The following is a 23164-nucleotide window of genomic DNA, read 5'->3' on the forward strand; positions in this document are numbered from 1 at the left end:
ATAAAGAAAAGGCTCTACATCCTACTTTGGTGAGTAGAGTCTGGTTTCTTAAAAGCTTGTGAGCAGCCATCTAAAATACTTCACTGGTCCCACACCGTCTGGAGCAAGGGAGAATGAAGAAAACCAAAGACACAAGGGAAAGACTACTTCGAAGGACTAATGGATCACAACTACCTCAGTCTCCACCAGACTGAGTCCAGCACAACTAGATTAAAAAATAATAATAATTTATTTGTCATTGTTGTTGAGAATATACATAGCAAAATATACACCAATTCAACAGTTTCTACGCAACTTGGTGACACTGATTACAATCTTCAAGCTGTGCAACCATTCTCACCTTCCTTTTCTGAGTTGTTGCTCCTCCATTAACATAAACTCACTGCCCTCTAAGGTTCCTATGGGATCTTTCCAGTTGCTGCTGTCAATTCGATCTCATATAAATAGTTCTTAAAAGAGCATAATGCCCAAGGCAGACGTTTTTTACTAGTTAAGTTAAACTATTGTTTGGTTTTAAGAAAACTTGGGGGATATTTTGATTTAAATTTTAAGGATTATCTCAGGGCAATAGTTTTGAGATTCATCTAGCTTCCATGGCTCCAGAAAGTCTGGATTCCATGAGAGTTTGAAATTCTGTTCTGCATTTTATCCGTTTTGATCAAGGTCCCCTGGAGGTGTTCTTGAGGAATGTGGTAGCTGGCCCACAGCCCTGGAGGATGGAGTGGGGCTGGGGACTGTATCCTCTCCACTGAAGTGCCCAAGGCTCATTTCATCCACTTTGTCAAGTGGTTTAGTAAACGTATTTCACACTTCCTTGCCTTAGTAATCAGAGTAACTGCATATGATTTAAACTTTTCTGAATGCTCTGGCTGATCCCTTGACTGTCAATTACTGTCCTTTAGGAGGGATGCCCTTACGGTCGCCAGTCCTACAGGGCTGTTTTGGCCCTGCATTCAATGTCCCACATCTGGTGTGCTTTTGAGTTCTTCAGTCTGCTTTTCAGCGGTTTTGTCCCCTTAAGCCTTTAATCCTTGCTAAACGCCAAGTGCCTGCCTCTAGAAACTTCAACATATCCCCTCATCTTTCTGTTGCTGGGAAATCAGATAGTCACATTTATTAAAAGTGTATGAAATCAAAGGGCCTATGCACGTGGAAAACTTGGGACTCCCTTATGGAAAAAGTTTGTGATCCTTTACGACAGGGTTTCTCAACCTCAGCACTATGGACATTTTGGGCCAGATTATTCTTCACCGTGGAGGACTGTTCTGTGCATTGTAGGATAGTTAGCAGCATCCCTGACCTCTACCTACTAGATGCCAGTACTGCCCCCCCAAATTGTCCTCTGGGGACAAAATTACTGCTTTAGAGATTGAATTTGTGATGTCTGTTTCAGTCACTTTGGAGGTTTTTTCTCCTGCATGCATTTTCTCTGGTTCTGTGTAGTTGTGATGCATAGATTCATTTATTAATTTGCTTAACATTTCATGAAGCTCAAGTGCGTGGTGTATTCAATAGAAACATAAGCCATACTCCCTAACCTCAGGATACACGGGAAGAAAATACACACAAATAAGTCACCAGGGTGCAAAGTAGTCCTAGTTTAGCAGCAGGAGCCTTATCCACTTTCTGGGCCCTTTCTAGCCCCAGGCTAAGAACCCCTGTAACACAATTCCACAACTCTGTCACTCCTTCCCTACCTAGACTCCCACCACCCCTATTTGTCTCCCTGCCCCAGCCCCGAGTGCCTGGGTGTCTCCAACGTTAAGTGCTCTACTACCAGCCAAAAGGTTTGAGGTCTGAACCCACCCAGAGGCACCTCAGGAGACAGGCCTATTGATCTGCCTCTGAAAGGTCACAGCCTTGAAAACCCTAGAGAGCACAGTCCTACTCTGCACACGTGGAGTCACCAGAGTATGAATTGACTCGATGATAACAACCACCTTACCTCAAGCCCTCTCCTCAGCTTGTAGTGCCCTCTGTCCACTCTGCCTCTGTCCACTGCCCTTCCTCCAAGGCCCAGCACTTTCCCTGGGCCTCTCTTCTGGCCCATCTCCCCATCAGCCACTGCTGCCTGTGCCAGGCCACTGGCACTGAGCAGTTCTGGCTCCTGTCACTGGCTAATCTGTTCTGTGTATAAATTTTCTCTCCTTACCTGTCATGTCAATTTCTGGAAGGCAGGGCCTACTGAAACTAAGAAGTACTTCCACTTCCCACCCCCAGCCCAGCCTTGTTTCAGGCACCCAGCAGCTACTCAAGGCCACTTGCACTGAACAGGGCATTCAACCTGCCTATGTCTGCCCTTCCCATCTAGTGTTCTGATGCTCTTCCCAAGACCGCCCCAACCCCTGGCCTCCAGTCATTTCTACAGCCTCTCCCCTAAAAACCAGTTGCCACCAAGTTGATTCCAACTCATGGTGATCCTGTGTGTGTGCAGAGTATAGCTGTATTCCATAGGGTTTTTAAGGTTTTGTGATCTTTCGGAAGCAGACAGCCAGGCTTTTCTTCACAGGTGCCTCTAGGTGTGTTCCAACTTCCAACCTTTGTGGTTCTGAACTGTTTACACCACCCAGGGACTCCTAGCCCCTCCCCACCTGTCAGTTAAAATCCTCCCAGACACAGCTCAAGAAGGAACTCCCAAAGTGGAATTAATCTCTTCTTCCCCACCCTGTGGCAAACCTACTACCTCTTCATATTCACAATATATAGCACCTGGCACACGACCTCGTACATTTAAATTAGATTTATTCCGATTTGTTCTCCCTTCCTTATCCGCGGCCAGCCGTGAGCGTCTTGAAAAAAAGGCCTGGGGGCTGCTTGTCCTTATCCTCACAACCCTCCTCAACCCCCTGTGGGCCCTGAATCCCTAGCATTTAATTAACTGCTGAATAGAGTAGAAAGGGGATGCAACCCGACATCCTGTAAACGCCTTTGAGCAAAACCCCTGAGGGGTAGCCCCCTTGGCTGTTAACATCCCCAGACACGTTGCCTCCTTGAGGCTAACTCTCCCAGGAGCCCAGAGGGGTGGAGGTAGGAAGATCTGCAAGCTGGCTCTGGACGGCAGTCTGAGAAGGGCCAGAGCGTCACATGATTCTCCAATCACATGATCTGCAGGGATGGGGGGTGGGGAGAGATAGGAAGGGGGAGTGAATTGGGTTGAAAAGAAACACAGTATTCCAGACTGGCCCTGCCTCCACGTCGACAAATAACCAATGGGAGGGAGGCATGCCGGCCGCTGGCCAATGGACACTGAGGTGGGCGGGTCCTCGGGCGGAGGGGCTGTAGTGCGCGAGCCGACCGGCTGCTGCTGCCAGGGAGCGCGGATCCGGACGCAGGTAAGAGGGTGGCGGTGCACACCTCTCACTGGCTCCTTCCCAGGGGTCCGGCCGGGGACTGGTGAGCTTGAGGTGCTCCTGGAGTCTCAGCCGGGAGACGAAGGGAGATTTGCGTCCAGAAACTCCTTTGAGGGTTTCTGATGCACTGGAGGGAATTTTAGGGGAGAGTAGGTGGTAACTGCAGTGACCCCATTAGAAGGGGGCTTTTTCCGTGCCAGGATCCCCGGAAGCTGCAGCCCCTTTCCTCAAAGCAGGTACCACCCTATTCTAGAGCCATCTGTTGACAGGAGCCGGCTCCTTCCTCTTTTGGTGGTGGCGGTGGAGTGGTCCCCGTGGCTGCCCCGGGGAACTGGGAGCAGGACTTGAGACCCTGGCCGCCCCAAAGGTAGGGACTTGGGAGTGGTGACCGAGCCCCTGTGTTGTGTCGACTTATAGCCACCCTATAGGACAGAGTAGAACTGCCACACAAGGTTTCCAGGGAGTGGCTGGTGGACTCGAACTATTGACCTTTTGGTTAGCAGCCAAACGCACCACCAGGGCTCCTGGGTTTTGTCTGGCTCTTCCTTGCTTCCTCACGTGGGGGTAGGACGAGCTAACTTCCGCCTCTCCCAGCCACTTTTTCCTCCTCAGTTGCAAATGGATTGGCTCACTTTTGGGGAATCTTCCTCTCTGCCACTAGGAGTTGGGGGGTGCCCCCTAGTGGAAGATGACGGAGCTGGGGGCTTGAAGACGCTCCTGTCCTTTCTGTTGTGGAAGTGTGCGTTGGGGGTGACAGGCCGCCGCTAGGAACCCTACTGAGGAGCAGCCCGAGGCGGGGACTGGGCCTCCTTCTCCCCCGTCTCTAGTTCTGTGTGTGTATGTATTCAATAGAGATTTGAACTATACACCCTAACCTAAGGATACACAGGAAGGAAAATAAACATAAATCACCGGGGTCCAGAACAAGCATAGATCTGTGCAGACAACCCTCTGGCCTCAGCCAGGGCAGCAGGATAGGCAGCTGAGGAGTGAGTTTAGACACCCCCACCCCTGAAGCAGGTGGGGCCAGCTGCAGAGGCTTTTCCTGGGAGCGGTGGTGGTGGAGGAGAGGGAGAAAGGGCAGCATCCCATACCAGTCTTCATCCTCATCTGTTCTTTGACCTGGGGGAGGGGGCACCTGAGGAAAACCAGGTGAGGGAGTGACTGGGTGGGAGAGATTTCCTGATCCACTCACCTTTTGAGGCTCTCACAATCTGTTGGTGACAATTCCAGGACTAGGACCCAAGTGCAGTTTCCACAAAACCCCTGTTCCCTTTTCTTCCCTGCCCCTTCCACCTGCTCAGGAAATGCCTCTGTCCCCCTCCCTTTGCTTGGACCCCAGGCCTCTGTTTGGGGGGGTTCATTCCTGAGCCCTGCCTGGGGCATCACTTGTGAAAAGAACCAGGTCCAATAAGCTGTGCAGCCATCAAAACCTGTCGTCGCCATGACCTGACGTACAGCAGCGGCACCATACTTAACATCTCTGAGCCTCAGTTTCCTCCTTTGAAAAGTAAAGATAATAATTATTATTTTGGGTGGTTATTGCAAAGACGAAATAAAATAGGATGTTATAATTGGTTCTCAAGGGGCACAACCCACACACTGGGCAAGTCAGTGCCTCCCAGGCCTGCCCCGTTGCTCTCGTCAGGCCGTGGAGCTTGGGGGAAGAGTTGTTTAGGAAGTGAGAGGCTTAGTTCCTCCTGCTGACTCAAGTCGAGGCAGGTGAGGGCCGAGAGGCCCTCATGGATCCCATGTGGTCTCTTTTTGTATGTGATTGAGTTTTGGCGCTCAGGGTAGAGGAGAAGCAGGGGCAAGTGGTTGGTATGTTTGGGGAGTCTGAGAGGGCCCTGGTGGTATTGGGGGGCTCTCAAAGAACAGGTGTCTCAAAGGCCGCCCCCCAGCCTTGTGTCTCCCTCCATGGGTGTAGGGGTAGGGGAGAGTCAGCTGGCCTCTGGGAAAAGAAGCCCAGACTCCACTGTCCACCACACTTCCCTTTTTTCAACTTTCTCAACCCTGTGGTTTCCCATGTCATCATGTGACCACCCCACACACGCAGGCCGTAGCGGGGTACATGTGTATGCACACCACCAGGCTGGGAGGTATCTGGAAGAGCTGGCTGAGGACGAGGGGCCGTGGAGCTCTCTCCTGCCACCCCCATCCCTGTTTTCTCCTGTGGCTACTGGTGCTCACCACACCCCACCCTACCCCACCCAGGTGGCCTGTGTCCCCACAGATCAGACCCACAAAAACCACACATCCTCCTGACTGTCACATGCATACGTCTCTGCCACACGCACAGACTCAGGTGTTAGGCCATGTCGGGGACTCAGATTCACACATATACTCATGTCAGCATTGATGCTCATGGAGACACACACACACAGGTGACATGTAGAAGTGGAATCTCGGACCCCACATCTTTCTTCCTACTTGGACAGGGAGTTGTTGGGGAGGCTCAGGTAGGCCTGGGCCTGGGCCTGGGCCTGAGCCTGTGAATGGCCTCAGAATCAAGGGTGGCATGGGCTTAAGCTAATGAGTTCCCAAATGCTGGTTGACATTTTGCAGGTGGACCATGTGGACCCTGGTGAGCTGGGTGGCCTTGGTGGCAGGGCTGGTGGATGGAACACAGTGCCCAGATGGTCAGCTCTGCCCTGTGGCCTGCTGCCTGGACCCAGGGGGAGCCAGCTACAGCTGCTGCAACCCCATTCTGGTGAGCACCCCTCAGCCCAGGCGGAAGCTGGGAGCCTAAGTTTCCCCAGGTTGGCCTGAGGACAAAGCCAGGCATGGACCCTTTGGTTTATCCTCGTCCCTCTCTTCCCAGGACACATGGCCCTCTCTGTCCACAACATGGAGCAGGCATCTGGGTATACCCTGCCAGACTGATGCCCACTGCTCTGCTGGCTCTTCCTGCCTCCTCACTGTCTCGGGAACCTCCCGCTGCTGCCCATTACCAGAGGTGAGGGTGCCACTGGCTCAGTGGATGGGCTTAGATCTGCATTTACTTGCTGCACTCTCCCACCCCAGGGAAGAGGACCTCTCCAATGCAGGCTTCTCTATGTCCCACAGGCCGTGTCTTGCGGGGATGGACGCCACTGCTGCCCCCGGGGCTTCCAATGCAATGCCGATGGGCGGTCCTGCTTTCGCAGACTAGGTGTGGTGAGGCAGACAGGCAGCATGTTGAGTGCCCAGGAGCCTGGCTGCCTGAGTGACCCTGATTCCTACCCTTATGACTTCATTTGTGTGGCATCTGTACTGAGCAACCCTCCTTTGGACAGAGGGGCAGCACTGGGGCCAGGAGGGAATCCAGGACTCCAGGCCCCTGGTCCAGGCCTTGCAGGGGTGGGTAGAGGCCAAGCTGGGCTGTTTTAACCCCAGAGTGGTGGCTACTACCCTGTGTCATCTTGTTGGGGCAGAGACTGGTTTGTTGGGGAAATGGGTTAGGGGTGGCTGGGAGGTCAGCTAGCCTTAGTGCCAGCCCTTTAGCACCCTGGCAGCTGCCACCAGCTCCTTGAGTGATGGGGGACAATGACTTTGCTGTCCACAGATGCCAGCCCCTTGGGTGCCATCCAGTGCCCTAATAGCCAGTTTGAATGCCCCAGCTCTTCCACGTGCTGCGCTACGCTTGATGGCTCCTGGGGCTGTTGCCCCATGCCCCAGGTACAGATTTGGGGTGATGGGGATGGAGGGCACCAGGGCAAAGTGAGGGACTGGAGGGGACAAAGACGAGTCAGGACCGTCTCTTCTCAGGCTTCTTGCTGCCAAGACAAGGTGCACTGCTGCCCCCATGGTACCTCCTGTGACTTGGCACAGGCCCGCTGCCTCACGCCCACGGGCACCTACCCTTTGGCGAGGAAGACCCCTGCACGGAAGACTAATGGGGCAGGTAAGGGGGTGGGAAAAGAGCCCTGGTGGTGCAGTGGTTAAGCACTTGGCTGCTAACTGAAAGGCTGGCAGTTCAAACCCACCAGCCACTCTGCAGGAGAAAGAGGTGGCAGTCTGCTTCTGTAAAGATTACACCCTAGAAAACTCTATGGGGCAGTTCTAACCTGTCCTGTAGGGTCACTATGAGTCAGAATCGACTCAGTGGCAACGGACAAGGGGGTGGAAGAGCATCAGGTGGGGGTCGGGGGTGAGGAGAGGCCTTATCTGGCTCCCAGGTGGGAAAAATTTCCCCCTTCACTGTCCTTTCCCCCTCCCCTTCCAGTGGCCCTGCCCACCGCTGTCATGTGCCCTGATGCACAATCCCAGTGCCCTGACGGTTCTACCTGCTGTGAGCTGCCCAGTGGGAAGTATGGCTGCTGCCCAATGCCCAATGTGAGTGAGGGGAACAGCCACCTGGCTGGGTGATTGTTGGGTGACTCAGGACTCATGCCACCCCCTAGTGGGGGGTTGGGGTAGTGCCAGCTGCCAGCTTGGCTGTTCCCTGGGCCCGACTGAGCCTGGCAGTTCAAACACCCACCCTTTCCTCACCTAGGCCATCTGCTGCTCTGACCACCTGCACTGCTGCCCCCAGGACACTGTGTGTGACCTGATCCAGAGTAGGTGCCTCTCCAAGGAGAACGCGACAGACCTCCTCACCAAGGTGCTTGCACACACAGGTACCAGCAGGCCACGGACCCCATTCCACCTACCCTGTGAGGAGGAGTCTCCACCAAGCTGTCCCAGGAACAGATGTGGGGGAGGGTGATCATGGTGGTGTGGAGGGGCTGGTGGGTACAAACTCTTCTCCTCCATACTGGGCCTTGCCTCACACTCAGTGTCAGGGGTGGCATGAGTGGTGCCCTCTGCTTATCATTGGTTCCGGCTGTGAAGCTGGCAAAGGATGGGCACCCGTGGGTCCCTGGCGCCCCTGCTGACCTGTCCTCCTTGCCCACCTCACAGTGCAGGAGGTGAAGTGTGACCTGGAGGTGAGCTGCCCAGATGGCTATACCTGCTGCCGCCTGTCTACGGGGGCCTGGGGCTGCTGCCCTTTCACCCAGGTACCTGGGAGTGGTGGGTGGGCTGAGTAGAGGTGGCAGCCAGCTAGGCCCCTGTGCCCACTGGCTCCTCTCCATCCACCCTAGGCTGTGTGCTGTGAGGACCATGTGCACTGCTGCCCAGAGGGCTTTAGATGTAACACAGAGAAGGGGACCTGTGAGCAGGGGAACCGCCAGGTGCCCTGGATGAAGAAGGCCCCAGCCCACCTCAGCCTTCCAGACCCCCAAGCCATAGAGAGTGATGTCCCCTGTGACAACGTCACCAGCTGTCCACCTTTCAATACCTGCTGCCGACTTGTGTCTGGGGAGTGGGGCTGTTGTCCTGCCCCAGAGGTACATGGGTAGGGGGGCAACACTGGGGGGACAGTGTCTTGGCTTGGACAGGTTGCCAGACTCCTGTTTCCTTGCTATTCTACCCTCTTCCTAGCCTAAGGGTGGCATGGCAGCTCTGTCAGATTTGTTTCCAGCTGGAGGAGCTGAGAGCAGGAGCGGCAGGGTAGGGGCTTGGCACCCCGCCCCATACAGCAGCTCCCTAGACCACCGTCTTCTGCTTACCCACCAGGCTGTCTGCTGCTCGGACCACCAACACTGCTGCCCCCACGGCTACACATGCACAGACGAGGGGCAGTGTCAGAAAGGGGACAAGATGGCAGCTGCACTGAAGAAGATGCCTGCCCGTCAGTCCTCCCTGTCTTACCCCAGAGACACCAGCTGTGACCAGCACACCAGCTGCCCGGTGGGGCAGACCTGCTGCCCCAGCCTGAGCAGGGGCTGGGCCTGCTGCCAGTTGCCCCATGTGAGTGCCCACTTGCCTGCCCCTAGGTAGGGAGCTCAGTCCTGGGGTGTGGAAGGCAGAACGAGTATATATTGCCACTGTGTCCCCCCAGGCCGTGTGCTGTGAGGATCGCCAGCACTGCTGTCCAGCTGGGTATACCTGCAATGTGAAGGCCCGCACCTGTGAGAAGGAGGTGGCCCCTACCCAGCCCACCACCCCCCTGGCCCACAGCCTTCACGTGGGCGTGGGGGACGTGGCTTGTGGGGACAGCCACTTCTGTCACGATAACCAGACCTGCTGCCAAGATAGCCACGGGGGCTGGGGCTGCTGTCCCTACCGCCAGGTCAGTGCCACCCCTACCCTGGGGCTGGGTAAGGGCCCAGGCCAGGTCTGACCTTGTCTGACTCTCACACTCCCCTCTGACTATCCAGGGCATCTGTTGCACAGATAAGCGTCACTGCTGTCCTGCTGGCTTCCGCTGTGGGGCCAGGGGTACCAAGTGTTTGCGCAAGGAGATCCTGCCCTGGAAAACCCCTGTGAGGGGCCCAGCCCAGAGACCGCTGCTATAAGGAAGGACTGAGGACTGACGACATTCCTCAGCCCTGGGGACCCTGTTCAGAGGGTCCCCACTGCTCAGGCCTCCTCAGCATCTCTCCCACCAATTCTCCCTGACACCCTTCCATTCTGAGTCCCCTTCACCACAGGAGGTGGGGCTTCAACCTAAGGCCTCCCCTCTGGAAAGGGGGAACCTGTGGCAAAAAACACATTAAAAGCTGCCATCCCCTCTCCCAATTTCTGTGGACCCTGTGGCCAGGTGCTCTCCCCTATCCACAGGTGGTCGTGTGTGTATGTGTGTGCCCCAATAAAGTTTGTACACTTTCTTAACTGTCTGATTTGGCCACCCTGTGTGCCCTTCCCAGGGGGCCCCTCATCCAGGGCCAACCTCCCCCCTACCCACAGAAAGACAAACACACAGTTCATCGCACCAGTTTTATATTTGCTGTTGCCCACAGCGGCCCCATCACATTACCCCCCGATCCCCAGACCTGCCCCTGCCACCAGCCCTGTGACACTGTAGCCCAGGAGTGGGCCAGTCAGCAAGCAGCACCCCTCCCCTCCCAGGGGTCCACAGGGAATGCCCCCACCCTTCCCAGCCCTCACACTAGCAGCTGGGACCCCTTTGCCCCTCCTGCTTTCCCACATAGACCTTTCTATGTACAGCCATTTCTATACAGGCACTGCTTCAACCCACCCAGCCCTCCTCCCAGCACCTCCTGGTGGGGGACTGGACCCCTCCCACCTCCCTCGGCCTGGAGGCCCACATGGGGTCCCTCCCAGACCTTACCCAGCACATATCACTGCACAGCTCCGCAGGCCCGGGGCACCTTTCCAGGTCGGGCACTGGGGCTAAGAGCAGGTGCTCCTGCAACACCCCAGGCCGCGCACCCTGGGGACGGGCTCAGAAATGGCGCTACTTCACGTTGAACACCATAAGCGGCCGCTCCTCTCGCCGCTGCCACGGGCTTTTCTTGTCGCCCGCCTCGTCTCCCACCTCTGCCCCCAGCTCGTCCTCGGGGCTGGTGAGAGAGTCGCGGCGCAGCTCGCTGGCGCTGCTCCGGGAACTGTCCCCGCGGCTGCGGCCCCGCCCCCGGGGCACCGTGGCTGCCCGGCCCTCGGGAGCCGCCACCTCGTCCAGCAGTGGCGTCAGCGAGTTGTCCTCCGGTGAGCAGAGGCCCGTGCGGCTCTCACTGCTGCTCGGCTCGGTGTCTTCGCCGAGCGCCAGGCGCGGAGGCGCAGGCGGCGGCGGCGGGGCAGCCGGTGGGGCGCGCTCCTCCCGCGGAGGCCGCCGGCGCGCGGGCCGCGCCTCGTGCACGTCGACGCCCGAGTCCAGGCTGGCGTCCGTGCTGCGGCCCCCGCCTCCTGCCTGCAGGTCGATGTAGGAGTGGCGTACCTGCGAGTTGGAGCGCCCGTCGAGGGACACAAACCAGGCGCGCGGGTGAGGCTTCACGCCCAGTTCCAGCAGCTTCTTCTCGGTCAGCGCCTGCAGCTCCCCGTTGAGCTGCGCCATGGTGGATTCATTGAACAGCACGGGGATCGTGACCGAACCGCTGACAGGCGCCGAACGCCCGCCCCCCCAGCCCTCACCGCCGCCACCCCCGCCGCCCTCGCCCCCCGCACCCGAGTGGCCCTGCATCAGCGGGCGCTGGGCGTCGGGCTGGGGAAAGGGGCGCACCGGGCCTGGGGCCGGGCCCTCGAGCGGGGTTGGCTCATCGCCCGCTCCCGCGGCGCTCGCCTCGCCCCCGAGGCGCACGTAGTGCGCGGGGATCACCAGGGTGGGCATGACGTTGCGGTAAACGCTGTCCTTGAGGTGGTCGATGGAGCCACAGAAGATGAGCTGCCCGGCCTGGCTGAGCGACGGCGGCCGCGCCAGCTGGTCCACCGACTGCGACAGCAGGAAGTCGGGGGTCTTGCTCTCGGCCGCCCCCTTGTGGCCCAGGTAGTGGTCGAAGGGCGGCGGCGGCGAGGGCGGCTCGTGCAGGAAGGCCGTGGCCCCCGAGGGCCCCCGCCGGTACTCCTCGAGACTCGGCTCCAGCCCGCCAGGGCCCTCTAGGGAGCGGGCGCCCTTCAGCCCGGCGCCCTCGCCCCCGCGGGCACCCGAAGGCTCGGCGGCGGGGCGGCTGGTAGGGCGCGGCTTGCCACGAAAAAAGTCGTCCCGGGAGGTGGCCAAGTCCCGGGAGCTGGAGAAAGCCGAGTGGAGTGGGCCTGGCGGTGGAGCCTCGGGATCCCCTGACGAGGCGGGCTCCAGAGGCCCCCCACAGATGAGGTGGAGCTGGGACATCGAGGTGGCCTGGTCTCGTTTGTTATTGTCAGAGGGCCCAGTGAGCTGCAGCTTTCGGTGCTGTTGCCTCGGCTTCAGGCAGCGCCTCCTGGAGAGGAGGGACCAGACAGGGACCGTCAGGAAAGGGTGCAGCTGGAGCAGCTCCCTAGCCCCGCACTTAGAAAATGACGGATGAATATGGTTGGTGGTTTGGGCAGAATGCTCGGGAATTCAGATGTGGAGGCGTGCTCAGAGGGGACCTGAGCCTGGTTTGCCAAAAGGGCTTCGGTGTCTATGGGAGGTCCAGCCAGTGGTTGTGCGCATTTGGGTCCTAGGACCCCGGTGGAGTCCTGGAGGCGCAGTGGTTAAGAGCGCTGTTGCTAACCAAAAAGGTCCACAGTTCCAGTCCACCAACAGCTTCTTGGGAACCCCATAGGGGCAGTTCTGCTGTCCTATAGGATCGCTATGAGTTGGAATCGACTTGACGGCAACAGGTTTGGGTTGTTGGTTTAGGAACCCTGGTGGTTCAATAGGTAAAGCGTTTGGCTCCCAACCGAAAGGTCAGTGGTTCCAATCCACCAGCCGTTCCATGAGAGAAAAGGCCTGGTGATCTGCTCCCGTAAAGATTACAGCCCAGTAAACCCTATGAGACAGTTCTAGTCTGTCATATAGGGTCCCAATGAGTCTGAGCCAACTCAATGGCACACAACAACAGGGGTAAATGGCACTCCTTCACTTATAGGAGGTGCAGTGAGAACCTGGGAAGAGCATCTAAGCCAACTGGGGAGTCATGTCTGGCCTGAGGTCTTCTGGGAGTGAGAGCTGGCTGGTAGGAGCAGCTGAAGATCATCTCATGGGGGCCCTGCCTGCAGGTCCTGCCTTCCCCACCGTCAAGCTACCAGAACTTTGTCTCTCAAGCTACCAGGTCTTTGCATGTGCGTTTCCTGTCAGTGCCTGAGGCTTTGCCCCTGCATCTTTGGGGCTCTAGCGCCCAGTAGAAGGCCTGGCCTAGAGCAGGCATCAGCCAGTGCATTGGATGAGAGGAGCGGTGGGGGGCAGGCTCAGGGAGGCTGAGGCATGGAGGCCCGTGTACTCACCGGCAGTAGTAGATGAGTAAACACAGCAGAATCAGCACCAGCAAGGCCAGGGCTGCCAGGATGGTGAGCAGGAAGATGGTGTGGTAGGTGCCGATGTCCTGGATGCCCGACGTCATGGTGACCAGCCCTGTGCCAGGCAGGGGCTTAGCGTTCCAGGTATGGATGCCTTTCTGCCTTTCAGAAGGAGTCCACTTTCCCAGCCTTCCCTTCCAGCCTCCTGTCCACCACTGCACCCCTCCGCCCCCTGCTGCCCCACACTCTCACCGGCCATGGGGGAGGCCATGGCAGCTGCCCAGTACCCCAGCTGGGAGGAGACGAAGGTCCAGTAGAGCTGCCGGCCTTCCTTCCGGATCACACCAGTGCCATTGCGTACCCACAGCCCTGGGAGAGGCGAGGGTTTCATCAAACTCAACGTCCCCCTACTTAAGCCCCACTTTCCTTCCCCAAACTCCAGTACATGGAACCCCTGAGGCACTCACCACTCTTGGGGTCAAACCTCCAGGCTGGAATGCTGGTGCCCGCAGTGAGGGCACGAGGCTCTGAGGGCATAGGCAGGGACAGATGAATGGGGCCCGAAAGTGGCACCTCAGTCCCATTGCCTGTCAGCAGGTGTACGCTCACAGCAGCCAGTGGCATCAGCTCCAGCCAGGAGCCATTGCCTGGGGGCAGGGGACACAAGAGCTGAGGGCTAAGTCCTTGGAGGAGCAACCCCCACCCCCAGCACCTAGCATTACCTGAGCTGGAGGTCTCAATACCCAGGAAAGTAGGGAAAGCCCGCATTTCCTGCTGGGTGCTGGCCGGTGTGAGGGAGGCCCAGAGCTGGCTGTAGGTAGAACTTATAGGCAGGCGGGCAGCCCGGCGCTGGAACTGCACCCAGGGCTGGGAGCGGGCACCTGGACAGAGAGAGGGGCTGCAGTGACCTGGCCAGGGACAAGGTTCCCCAGGGACCAGAGCAGGAAGCAAGTATCTGTAGAGAAAGGGAGTCATTGGTTCAAGCCACTTGGAAAGGCCAGGGAGGGTGGCAACTTGGGGAGAGAACTGGGCAGTCATAGAATGTTAACCTGGAAGGGACATGGACGTGAATTCTAGTCTGTGTGACCATGAGCATGTTACTTGCTCTCTCCGAAACAGTATTATAAACCTATAAAATGATGAGGTTCAGGTCCTCAATTATTCTCACCTACTGTGTGGCAGGCATTGTGTTAGGTGCTGGGGGTACAAAGATGAATAAGACACAATTCCCTGCCTTCAAGTTCATAGTCTAGTGCAGCATTATCTACTATAGTACCCACTAGAACTTTCTGCTGTGATGGAAATGCCCATTATGCTATCCACTAGACACAGGTGGCTATTAAACCCTTGAAATGTGTGACTGAGGAACTGAATTTTTTTTTAATTAAGAAATTTTTTAACTAAAGTTTTAATTAATTTAAAGCATGTAAATTTAAATAGCTACATGTGACTAGTGGCTACTGCGGTCTAGTTTGTGTGTGTGTGTCAGCGGTGAGGGCAGACATATAAACAGAATTCCAATACAATTTGGTAATAAACAAAAAAAACCATTGCCATTGAGTTGATTCCAACTCATAGCGACCCTATAGGACAGAGTAGAACTGCCCCAGAGAGTTAGCAGGGAGCACCTGGTGGATTCGAACTGCCGACCTTTTGATCAGCAGGAGTCGCACTTTATCACTAGGCCACCAGTGTCTCCTTGGTAATATGTAACATTTATTAAGCCTTAAGATATGCCTGGCACTGTTCTAAGCTGGATACCTATATTAACTCCTTTAATCAACACAGCAATCGCTGAGACAAGTACCTTTATTGCAAAACCCATTTTATAGACAAATTGAGGCAAAGTTGGGTAACCTACTCAAGGTTACAAACTCAAGGACACACTCTTAGAGCCAAGATTGAAGCCCAGGCAATCTGGCACCAGAGCTGGTGCTGCCAACCACTATTCCACCTGCCTTGCTATTAAGATGGAAGGATATAGGGTGCAAGGGGAGCTTGGTCAGCCTAGCTCAGGGAAGGCCTGTGGAGTCTTGAAGGATGAGACTCAGGGAGGAAGGAAAGAAAGTGAGGAGGGAGGGACTTCCAGCAGGACTGGCCTGAGAAAGACCCAGAGGCACAAGGAGGCATCCAGGGACCTGTAAGCAGCAAGTGGGTGGGAGACTGCACTTAGTGGCAGTCCTAGAGAATGCTGTTAGCTTTGTGAAGGAGGCTGGGCTCTATATTGAAAGCGGCAGGACCCATGGCGGGCTTAAGCCAGTGGGTAAAAAAATAGTTTAGCATTTTAGAAACCTCCAAAGACATTTTAGAAATCTCTCCTGTTCAAGATCAGAGAGATGAAGGCGAGCAAATAAGTGATTTATGGACGAGAACTCAAGCTGAGAATATAAATTGGGGAGGGAGTTCCTCCCACGCAAAAGCCCACCGTGGCTCCTTTGTACTAGTGGATGGAGTCTGCCTTCTGCCTGGCTTCTCATCCAGCCTACAGCAGGTGCTCTAGCTGCATAGCCAGACCAGAGTGTTCCTGCACCCCCACTCCTCCCAGTCCCCCCTCACTGTCCCCTTCTGCCCCTGTACCTCAATGGCTCCCCTGACCTTCTTCTCCAGTGAAGGGGTCTTTGGTCCTCCTTCAACTCCCCAGCCCCCATGGGCTCACAGCTCCCCCCCTCCAAATTCTCCTGCCCACCACACTCCCAGGTGAGGGGTTCTCAATATTGAATGCAGCTGTCTTCTGCTCCTCTGCCCTGCCTGTTCTGTAATGATCTCCAGTTTGTGATGATGTGTCTGCCTTCCTACTTGCTGTGAACTCACCAAGTTTGCTGTCCCTTCCCGCTGTTCCCCAGCTTCACACACAATGCCTGGCCCAGTGGAAGTGCAGAATTAAGAATTAGTTGAGTGAAACTGAAAGCCTGTGGGTGGACAGGACCACTGTGGGATCACCTCTGGCCTTGCATTTGGTAGATATCCAATACCTGGAGAATGACCTGTGGCCTTCTAATAGCTAGGCACCCAGTAGGTGTGCAACTGAAGATAAAGGTGCAGGGAGTGGGCTTCTAAAGGTAGGAGTAAAGAAAGGGAGAATAGAAGCCATAAGAAGTCCCAATAGCAACATTTATTGAGCATCTACTGTGTGAAATTCTTCACATGCTTTACGTTATTTAACCCTTGTCACAATTAGATGGCTAGGCACTAGCCTTGTGCACATCTTACAGATGAACAGACCATAGCTCAGAGAGGTTAAGTGACTTGTCCAAGGTCATTCAGCTAATATGTGGACAAACAGAGCTCTCTACATCCAGGTCAGGGTGAAGGAGGAGGGTTTGGGGGTGGGGTGAAGGGAAGCCTTACCAGGAGAGCCCAAGAGGATGTGCACAAGGTCCTCATAGAGGATGAGGGTGGCCGGCCGCTCAGGGAGCAGGTAGAGGCTGACGGATGCATACACTGCAGGAGGGGCAGCCTTTCAGCTCCAGAGAAGCCACCCCCTCCCCAGGCAGGGTGCTCCTGCCCTCTGAATCCTAGTGGCTTCATCCTCCCAAAGCCCCCTTTGCAAACCCAGCCCAGGCAGCAGCTGCTGGAAGGCCTGTCCCCTCTACCCCACCCCCAGGACTATTTTGGGAAGGGGCTGTTGGAGGGTCAGCTGCTGCTCCCCCTCCACCTGCCCCTGCACTTACAGGGCAGCTTGTCAACACGCCAGGGCACCGAGTTGGTGAGGAAGCCAGGGCGGGCAGCTGTGACCAGCACCCAGGTGCTCAGGCGGTAACTGAGGGGCAGTGTGGCCACGCCCTCTGAGTCTGTGGTGCCAGCTGCCAGAAGGGTCCGGTTCCCAAACACGTCCACTGAGGCTCGGGCCAGAGGCACCAGCTCCCCGCTTACATACACCTGCACCTTGATCAGGACCTCTGTGGACAAGATGGGGTGAGAGGAGTGAGAAGGAGGGATGGGAAGAGACAGAGTTAGGGGAACCCTGAGACTGGGGTGGGGGGGATGGAGTGGCTCTTGTCTGGGAGAGGCTGTGGGGCTGAGGCTACAGAAGCATTTATAGAGCACTCATTTACATGGCACACTGGACTGTGAGGTGGGTGCTATCACCATATTTCATCGAGTCTAACACATGCACTTTTTTCACATTTTAACATATCTGAACTCAGGTGATACCTGTAATCAATGATATCATAATTATAATTGGCAGTATTTTTTCTTTCTCACTGGTACATGAAATAATGGTACATCTTACAGTCAATGGTGTCTTGGATTAGATAAAACATGCTCTTACCCCATTTGACAGATGAGGAAACTGAGGCTCAAAGAATCTAGACACTTGCAAATCAGGCACTATAGTTAAGTGGCCAGTCTAGGATCCAGACCTGGCAGTCTGCCTCTAGAGCCCACACTCTTAACCATTGGACCCTATATGGTGGGTGTCAGGGGAGGGGACAAAGATAAGAGGGCTGAGAAGGATGAATAAGTGAAGAACTAGGGGCCTGAAGGTGGAGAGGAGAGGTCAGGACTTAGGCCTTCAGAAGGGAGGATGGATGGCTGGGTAAGACTCGAGCTTCTCAGGAAAAAATTGAGAAGGGGACACTAGGGAATTGGTGTTTCCCATCATTCATCCTTTTCCCAGAATCCTTTGCACAAGCCTGTTTCCCTTCAGATTTGGGGACTCATCCCAACCCCTAAGCCCAAACAAGTACGTCCTAACCCCTCCCCCTCACATGTACAGCCTGCCCCCTCCCAGCTGGTCAGCTAGTTGGTCACCATGGCAACGCCCTCATTCCTCCCTGGAGATGGGCTGGGAGCTGGGGCCCTGGTAAGGGGAAGGAGGTCTAGGGGGGCCGACCAAGGCCCAGGGAAACTGGTGCAGAGGGGGCTGAGATGGGAAACCCATCTGTCTTCTGCCTTCCAGGGCCCCCTTGCCCCCTGTCCCAAGCCAGTCTGGCCAGGCTGGGTCTGCAGGTGTTCTGAGCTCAGATGGGGTGAGCCAGGCCTTAAGTTATTCCCCCAGGCAGTCCCTCTGATTCACAGCACTACCTACCCCTTCCACTAGCAGGGCCCCTCCTTCAAGAACATGCCTCATCCCTACCTTTTTGCTAATTACAGGAGTAGGTGTCCTGCCTGGAAAGTTATAGGGAGATCAATGCGGGGCCCAGAGGAGGCAGGTAGGGAGTGGGCTGGTTGCTGGACACAAACCTAGTAGAGTCCAGGTATGGACAGAAGACCTGGACCTGAAAGCAGCAGGGTGCAGGGAGGTCAGAGGGTCATGGGGACTTTGGGAAGGCTGGGTGGGGCTGACACTCCACATGACAGGTGTCTCATGTCAGGCTTCCAATCCCAGGGCCAGCACCACGCCTGCCTCTGGCATCCCACCCAGCTGTCGGCCTAAGCCTCCCTCCTGTTCCCCTCCCAAGCCAGAGCCCACCCTGCTGAGTGGGCGCATACACCCAAAACTCTCCCACTGTGTGGCTCTCCCAGGAGCTGGCAGCCCCCCTCCTCCACCACTGCCCAGAAGGAATTCTGAAGGAGCAGCTGGACTGAGCAGCTGGGAGGAGGGGACCCAGGAGTTGGGAATATGGTCATTTGAGGGAATGCCTTGGGTTCCAGGGCCAGAGTCTCAGAGGAGAGAGAGACTGGGGGACAAAACAGGGGTGGGCAGGTAAGGCCTGAAGGAGGCGTCAGTGGCAATCTGGGGCAGTAGGTGGGGAAGTGCCTAGCAGATTCCCTTCCCCCTTCCGCCCAGCCTGGGCTCCCAGCCAGGGGCCTAGGAGAGCCCCTATCCTGGCTCTATTCCAGCCAGTCCTCTGGGCCCCCTCCCCTGGGGTGCAGCGGCCTGAGGGAGGGCCTTCCTGAGAGACTACCTAGCAAAACCTTCTCCTCCACCCCCCAGAGACCAGGGGAGACTGAGGCCAGGGGAGATCCTTCCATTCCTGGAAGTCTGACATTCCACACAATATCCGCCTCTCCCAGCTTCAGCCCTGCCTCATTCCAGGAGGAAATCCGACTGCCTCCCTCCATCCGGACCCCACTTCCCTCACCCAGACCCCCCCCACCCTGCTTTTCCTGCTAGCTACTTCAGGTTGAGGGTGGATGGGCTGCAGAAGTAGGGGATGGGAGGGCCGTAGTTGGGGTGGTGGGACAAGAGGCTGGGAGGAGGGTGCAGGACTGGGGTGGGCAGAGGCCCCTAAGAACCCAAGCAGCGGGTGTGGAGTATGGTCTTGCTTTCCCACCCTACCCGTTGCAGAAGCAGACCCCACCCTCACCTCGAGCACCCACCTGGGCCCAGGGAGGCGCTAGGAGGGCTCCACTGCGAAGGAGAGGTGACATGAGAAGGGGGTGCGAGGGGGTGTGGGCTGGAACAGGAGTGACGGAAGGCCTGCTGGGCGGGGACCCAGGCACCTGCCCTCCCAGCCGGCACTGTCCAGTCAGCCAGCTCAGCATGGCTCCACGACCCTGCCATGCGCCTTGAGCTGGGGATCACAATGTAACCCTTTTCCAGAGCCCTCCAACTACAGCCCACCTCCATCATAAGCCGATCAGCGTTCTTTGGGTGCACCCCAATTCTAAACCTGGAGGGCCACTGAGGGCTGTCAGGCTCCAGGGCGAAGAACCCCATTAGATCAGTCAAACCCGCCCACAGCCTCACCCACTCCCCCTTCTCCCCTCCACCCTTTAGGTCCGGCTCTAGACGCCCAGGCCCCGTCCGGGGCCAAGGTGGCAGCCGATGCCTGCGCCCCCACCTAGCCTGAGTCGGGAGCGAGGACTCCGTGGGGGGCCGCGGTGCCGGCGCCCGCCCCAGCCCGCCTCTGGGCGGGTGCCTTCGGTAGACAATGGCTCAGGCAGCAGCGCCTCGAGGACCAGGAGGGAGAAAAACAAGGCAGGAGGGGGCGGCGGCGCGGAGCCCGTGGACCCCCGCCCTCCCCATTGTGTCTGTCCGAGACCCCCACCCCAGGCAGCCCCCCTCCGCCCACCTTTCCCCATTAACGTTTACCCTAGGTCACCTAGTTCTCCCCACCCAAATCGGAGAATACCCCCAATTCACGAGCGCCGCGAATACAGGGCTGGCAGGCGGGGGCCGGGTCGGAGGGGGGCGCAGGCCCGCGATCGCGGACCCTTCGGACCGGGACTCACCCTGCGGGCTGGGGGGCTCTGGAGGCGACTTGCCGGGAGCCCGGGAGGCGCCGCCGAGCAGCAGTCCCAGCAGCGGCAGCAGCCGCGCGAGGACGCTGGGGCCACTCGGCGGCGGCATCGCGGGGCTCTGCCGGGCCCTAGCTGTCCATGGCTTGCGCTCGCCGGCCCCGCTCAGCCCCCGCGCGGCGCCGCGCCGCGCCGCGCCGCGCAGCTCGGGCTCCCGCTCCGGCTGCGGCGCCCGCTCAGCGCGATTGTCTCCGCCCGGTGCCGCCGCCAGCGCCCCCTGCAGGCGGCGCCCCGCACCGCGGGCCTCCCGGCACCGCCCCCTCCCGGCCCGGCTCCGCCCACCGCCCCCAGCCCTTCCGACCCCAACAGCTAGCCACCAACCCACCCAGAGGACCATGACTTGCGGCACTCCCACGCCCAGCTGATCCAGACTCAGCTCTCAGACTTCCGCTGAAAGGGAGAGTAGCGATAAGGGTACAATCACTGGGGTTCTTGGGGTCCGAAAGCCCCTGAAATTGGGCGGGAGGAAGGGCTATCCCTTAAAGCACACTCTCAAAGGTGTATGGTTCATGAGTGCCTCAAAAAAGTGTAAGGACTCCCTCCTCTCCGCACAGTTCCTGGCGTAGTGTTGAGGTGGCACGCACCCGGTTGGGAATCAGACCTGGATTTTTGTCCAGCTTCTGTCTCTTGCTTAAATCATGGACAAGTTACTTAGCTTTCTGGTCCCCCTCGTCTTCCCTCTAACCTGAGGATTTTAATAATCCCTATCTCATGGGGTTGTCGTAGCATTAAATGAGATATGATACAAAGAGTTGAGCACATGCCTGACCAGAGCCGAGGCACAATAGATGGTCACTATGAGTCAGAATCAACTCGAGGGGAACAGGTTTGGTTTGTTTTTTGTTGTTGTTGGTCTAGGATGAGGTGGGGCTCACCTGCACCCAGGTAACCAGATCAATTGCTGGGCAGTCATAATGGTTAGGGAGTTCTTCCAGAGGTCAACGCACGGTTTATTCTCCCACTGAGAATCACCCGTTGATGCCACTAGTTCTGGCTTCACCAGCAACAAACCAGCTGTTTTACTTCTTCCTCAACCATTGAACCCCACATTTGAAAACAGCTGTTGGTCTGCCCCACCCTAATCCAGCTTTCCAGCTCAGTATTTCTGGTTGTCATCAACACTCAGCCCTGGCTTGGCCAAATCCTCACCTAATCTAGTCTCTTCTGGCTCTCTCTGACTTGTCACCTTCTCTTTCCTATGGTGCCCAGGAGGGGACTTGATACCCAGGACAAGGGCCTGATCTCCCAGAAGACAGCAGGCTTCCCTACTGGTCAGGTCCCCTGGCTGGGTCTTCTGATTTAAGAGGACCTGTTCTGAGCTTGTGGACAAAACCATCAAATTCTCTCTCTTTCTTTTTAACAGAAATTTCCATCTGACCAGATTTCCCAGTCCTATTCTTATGTAACCAATTCTTTGGAAGCCAAACACAGGACTTTGCACTCATCCCTGGCGAATTTCATCTCCTTGGTTTCCACCCAACTTTACAGTCTGTCAAGGCTGCCTTGAATCTGCTTCAGTCACCCATTGTGTTGGAGCTTCCTCCCAGCCAGCACCCATCTGCAGGGTAAAGAGCAGCTTCCTCTGCCTCTATTCAGGGGGTCACAACAGTGCCAGGAAGCCTAGAGCCAGCATGGAGCTTTGGGACACCCCCAGAGAGATCTACTTCAGCTTTATCAGAATTGTTTGGGTCTAAATCTGAGTCTTTATCTTCCAGCTCACAATTCTGTCTTGTCTGTTAAGGAGAAATGATAAATGCCTTGCTGGATCAAGATAAGATGTCAGACAACAGATATATAGACCAATGGAACAGAATTGAGAATCCAGACATAAATCCATCCACATATGAGCAGTTGATATTTGACAAAGGCCCCAAATCAGTTAAATGGGAAAAGACAGCCTTTTTAACAAATGGTGCTGGCATAACTGGATATCCATCTGCAAAAAAAATGAAACAAGACCCATACCTCACACCATGCACAAAAATGAACTCAAAATGGATCAAAGACCTAAATATAAAATCTAAAATGATAAAGATCATGGAAGAAAAAATAGGGACAACATTAGAAGCCCTAATACATGGCATAAACAGTATACGAAACATTACTAACAGTGCAGAAGAAAAACTAGATAACTGGGAGCTCCTAACTCCTACGCTCATCAAAAGACTTCACCAAAAGAGTAAAAAGATTACCTACAGACTGGGAAAAAGTTTTTAGTTATGACATTTCTGATCAGCACCTGATCTCTAAAATCTGCATGATACTGCAAAAACTCAACTACAAAAAGACAAATAACCCAATTAAAAAATGGGCAAAAGATATGAACAGACACTTCACTAAAGAAGACATTCAGGTAGCTAACAGATTCATGAAGAAATACGATCATTAGCCATTAGAGAAATGCAAATCAAAACTACAATGAGATTCCATCTCACTCCAACAAGGCTGGCATTAATCCAAAAAACATAAAATAATAAATGTTGGAGAGGTTGTGGAGAGACTGGAACACTTATACACTGCTAGTGGGAATGTAAAATGGTACAACCACTTTGGAAATTGATTTGGCACATCCTTAAAAAGCTAAAAATAGAACTACCATATGATCCAGCAATCCTACTCCTTGGAATATATCCTAGAGAAATAAGAGCCTTTATACGAACAGATATATATGCACACCCATGTTCACTGCAGCACTGTTTACAATAGCAAAAAGATGGAAGCAACCAAGATGCCCATCAACAGATGAATGGATAAATAAATTATGGTATATTCACACAATGGAATACGACACATTGATAAAGAACCATCATGAATCTGTGAAACATTTCATAACATAGAGGAATCTGGAAGGCATTATGCTGAGTGAAATTAATCAGTTGCAAAAGGACAAATATTGTATAAGACCACTATTATAAGAACTGGGGAAATAGTTTAAACAGAGAAGAAAA

The 23164-nt window shown here is 55.6% G+C and overlaps 2 protein-coding genes across 5 annotated transcripts; one reads left to right on the forward strand and one right to left on the reverse strand.

The window, feature by feature from the left end:
- Positions 1-3255: 3255 nt before the first annotated feature.
- On the forward strand, positions 3256-9982 carry GRN (granulin precursor). 4 transcript variants are annotated; one of them, XM_049860904.1, is made up of 15 exons: positions 3310-3332; positions 3620-3717; positions 4012-4187; positions 5916-6060; positions 6172-6306; positions 6417-6501; positions 6895-7007; positions 7098-7233; positions 7555-7664; positions 7825-7948; positions 8232-8329; positions 8414-8659; positions 8889-9122; positions 9214-9444; positions 9533-9982. In XM_049860904.1, exons 4-15 carry the CDS (start codon positions 5923-5925, stop codon positions 9668-9670), a joined length of 1788 nt encoding a protein of 595 aa, XP_049716861.1. In that variant the 5' UTR covers positions 3310-3332; positions 3620-3717; positions 4012-4187; positions 5916-5922; the 3' UTR covers positions 9671-9982. The 4 variants fall into 4 exon arrangements, with proteins under 4 accessions (XP_049716860.1, XP_049716861.1, XP_049716859.1 ...); XM_049860902.1 differs by lacking the exon at positions 4012-4187; XM_049860905.1 differs by lacking the exon at positions 3620-3717 and having other exon boundaries at positions 3314-3332.
- Positions 9983-10376: 394 nt separating this feature from the next.
- Positions 10377-20288, reverse strand: FAM171A2 (family with sequence similarity 171 member A2). Its single transcript, XM_049859754.1, has 8 exons — positions 20151-20288; positions 16700-16927; positions 16377-16469; positions 13751-13909; positions 13496-13675; positions 13281-13397; positions 13017-13143; positions 10377-12028 (listed from the first exon to the last, which is right to left on the reverse strand). Exons 1-8 carry the CDS (start codon positions 20266-20268, stop codon positions 10573-10575), a joined length of 2478 nt encoding a protein of 825 aa, XP_049715711.1. The 5' UTR covers positions 20269-20288; the 3' UTR covers positions 10377-10572.
- Positions 20289-23164: the final 2876 nt, after the last annotated feature.

Source organism: Elephas maximus, chromosome 19, assembly GCF_024166365.1.
Source record: "Elephas maximus indicus isolate mEleMax1 chromosome 19, mEleMax1 primary haplotype, whole genome shotgun sequence".
NCBI lineage: Eukaryota > Metazoa > Chordata > Mammalia > Proboscidea > Elephantidae > Elephas > Elephas maximus.

What these genes read in the sequence shown, in the direction of transcription:
- GRN (XM_049860903.1), top strand. Translation starts at nt 5,923, where the DNA reads ATGTGGACCCTGGTGAGCTGGGTGGCCTTGGTGGCAGGGCTGGTGGAT. An exon ending in GCTGCTGCCCATTACCAGAG is followed by an intron (nt 6,307 to 6,416) that starts GTGAGGGTGCCA and finishes TATGTCCCACAG; the next exon opens with GCCGTGTCTTGCGGGGATGG. An exon ending in GCTGCTGCCCAATGCCCAAT is followed by an intron (nt 7,665 to 7,824) that starts GTGAGTGAGGGG and finishes TTCCTCACCTAG; the next exon opens with GCCATCTGCTGCTCTGACCA.
- FAM171A2 (XM_049859754.1), bottom strand. Translation starts at nt 20,268, where the DNA reads ATGCCGCCGCCGAGTGGCCCCAGCGTCCTCGCGCGGCTGCTGCCGCTG. An exon ending in GAGGTTTGACCCCAAGAGTG is followed by an intron (nt 13,398 to 13,495) that starts GTGAGTGCCTCA and finishes CGCCTCTCCCAG; the next exon opens with GGCTGTGGGTACGCAATGGC. An exon ending in CATGGCCTCCCCCATGGCCG is followed by an intron (nt 13,144 to 13,280) that starts GTGAGAGTGTGG and finishes TGCCTGGCACAG; the next exon opens with GGCTGGTCACCATGACGTCG.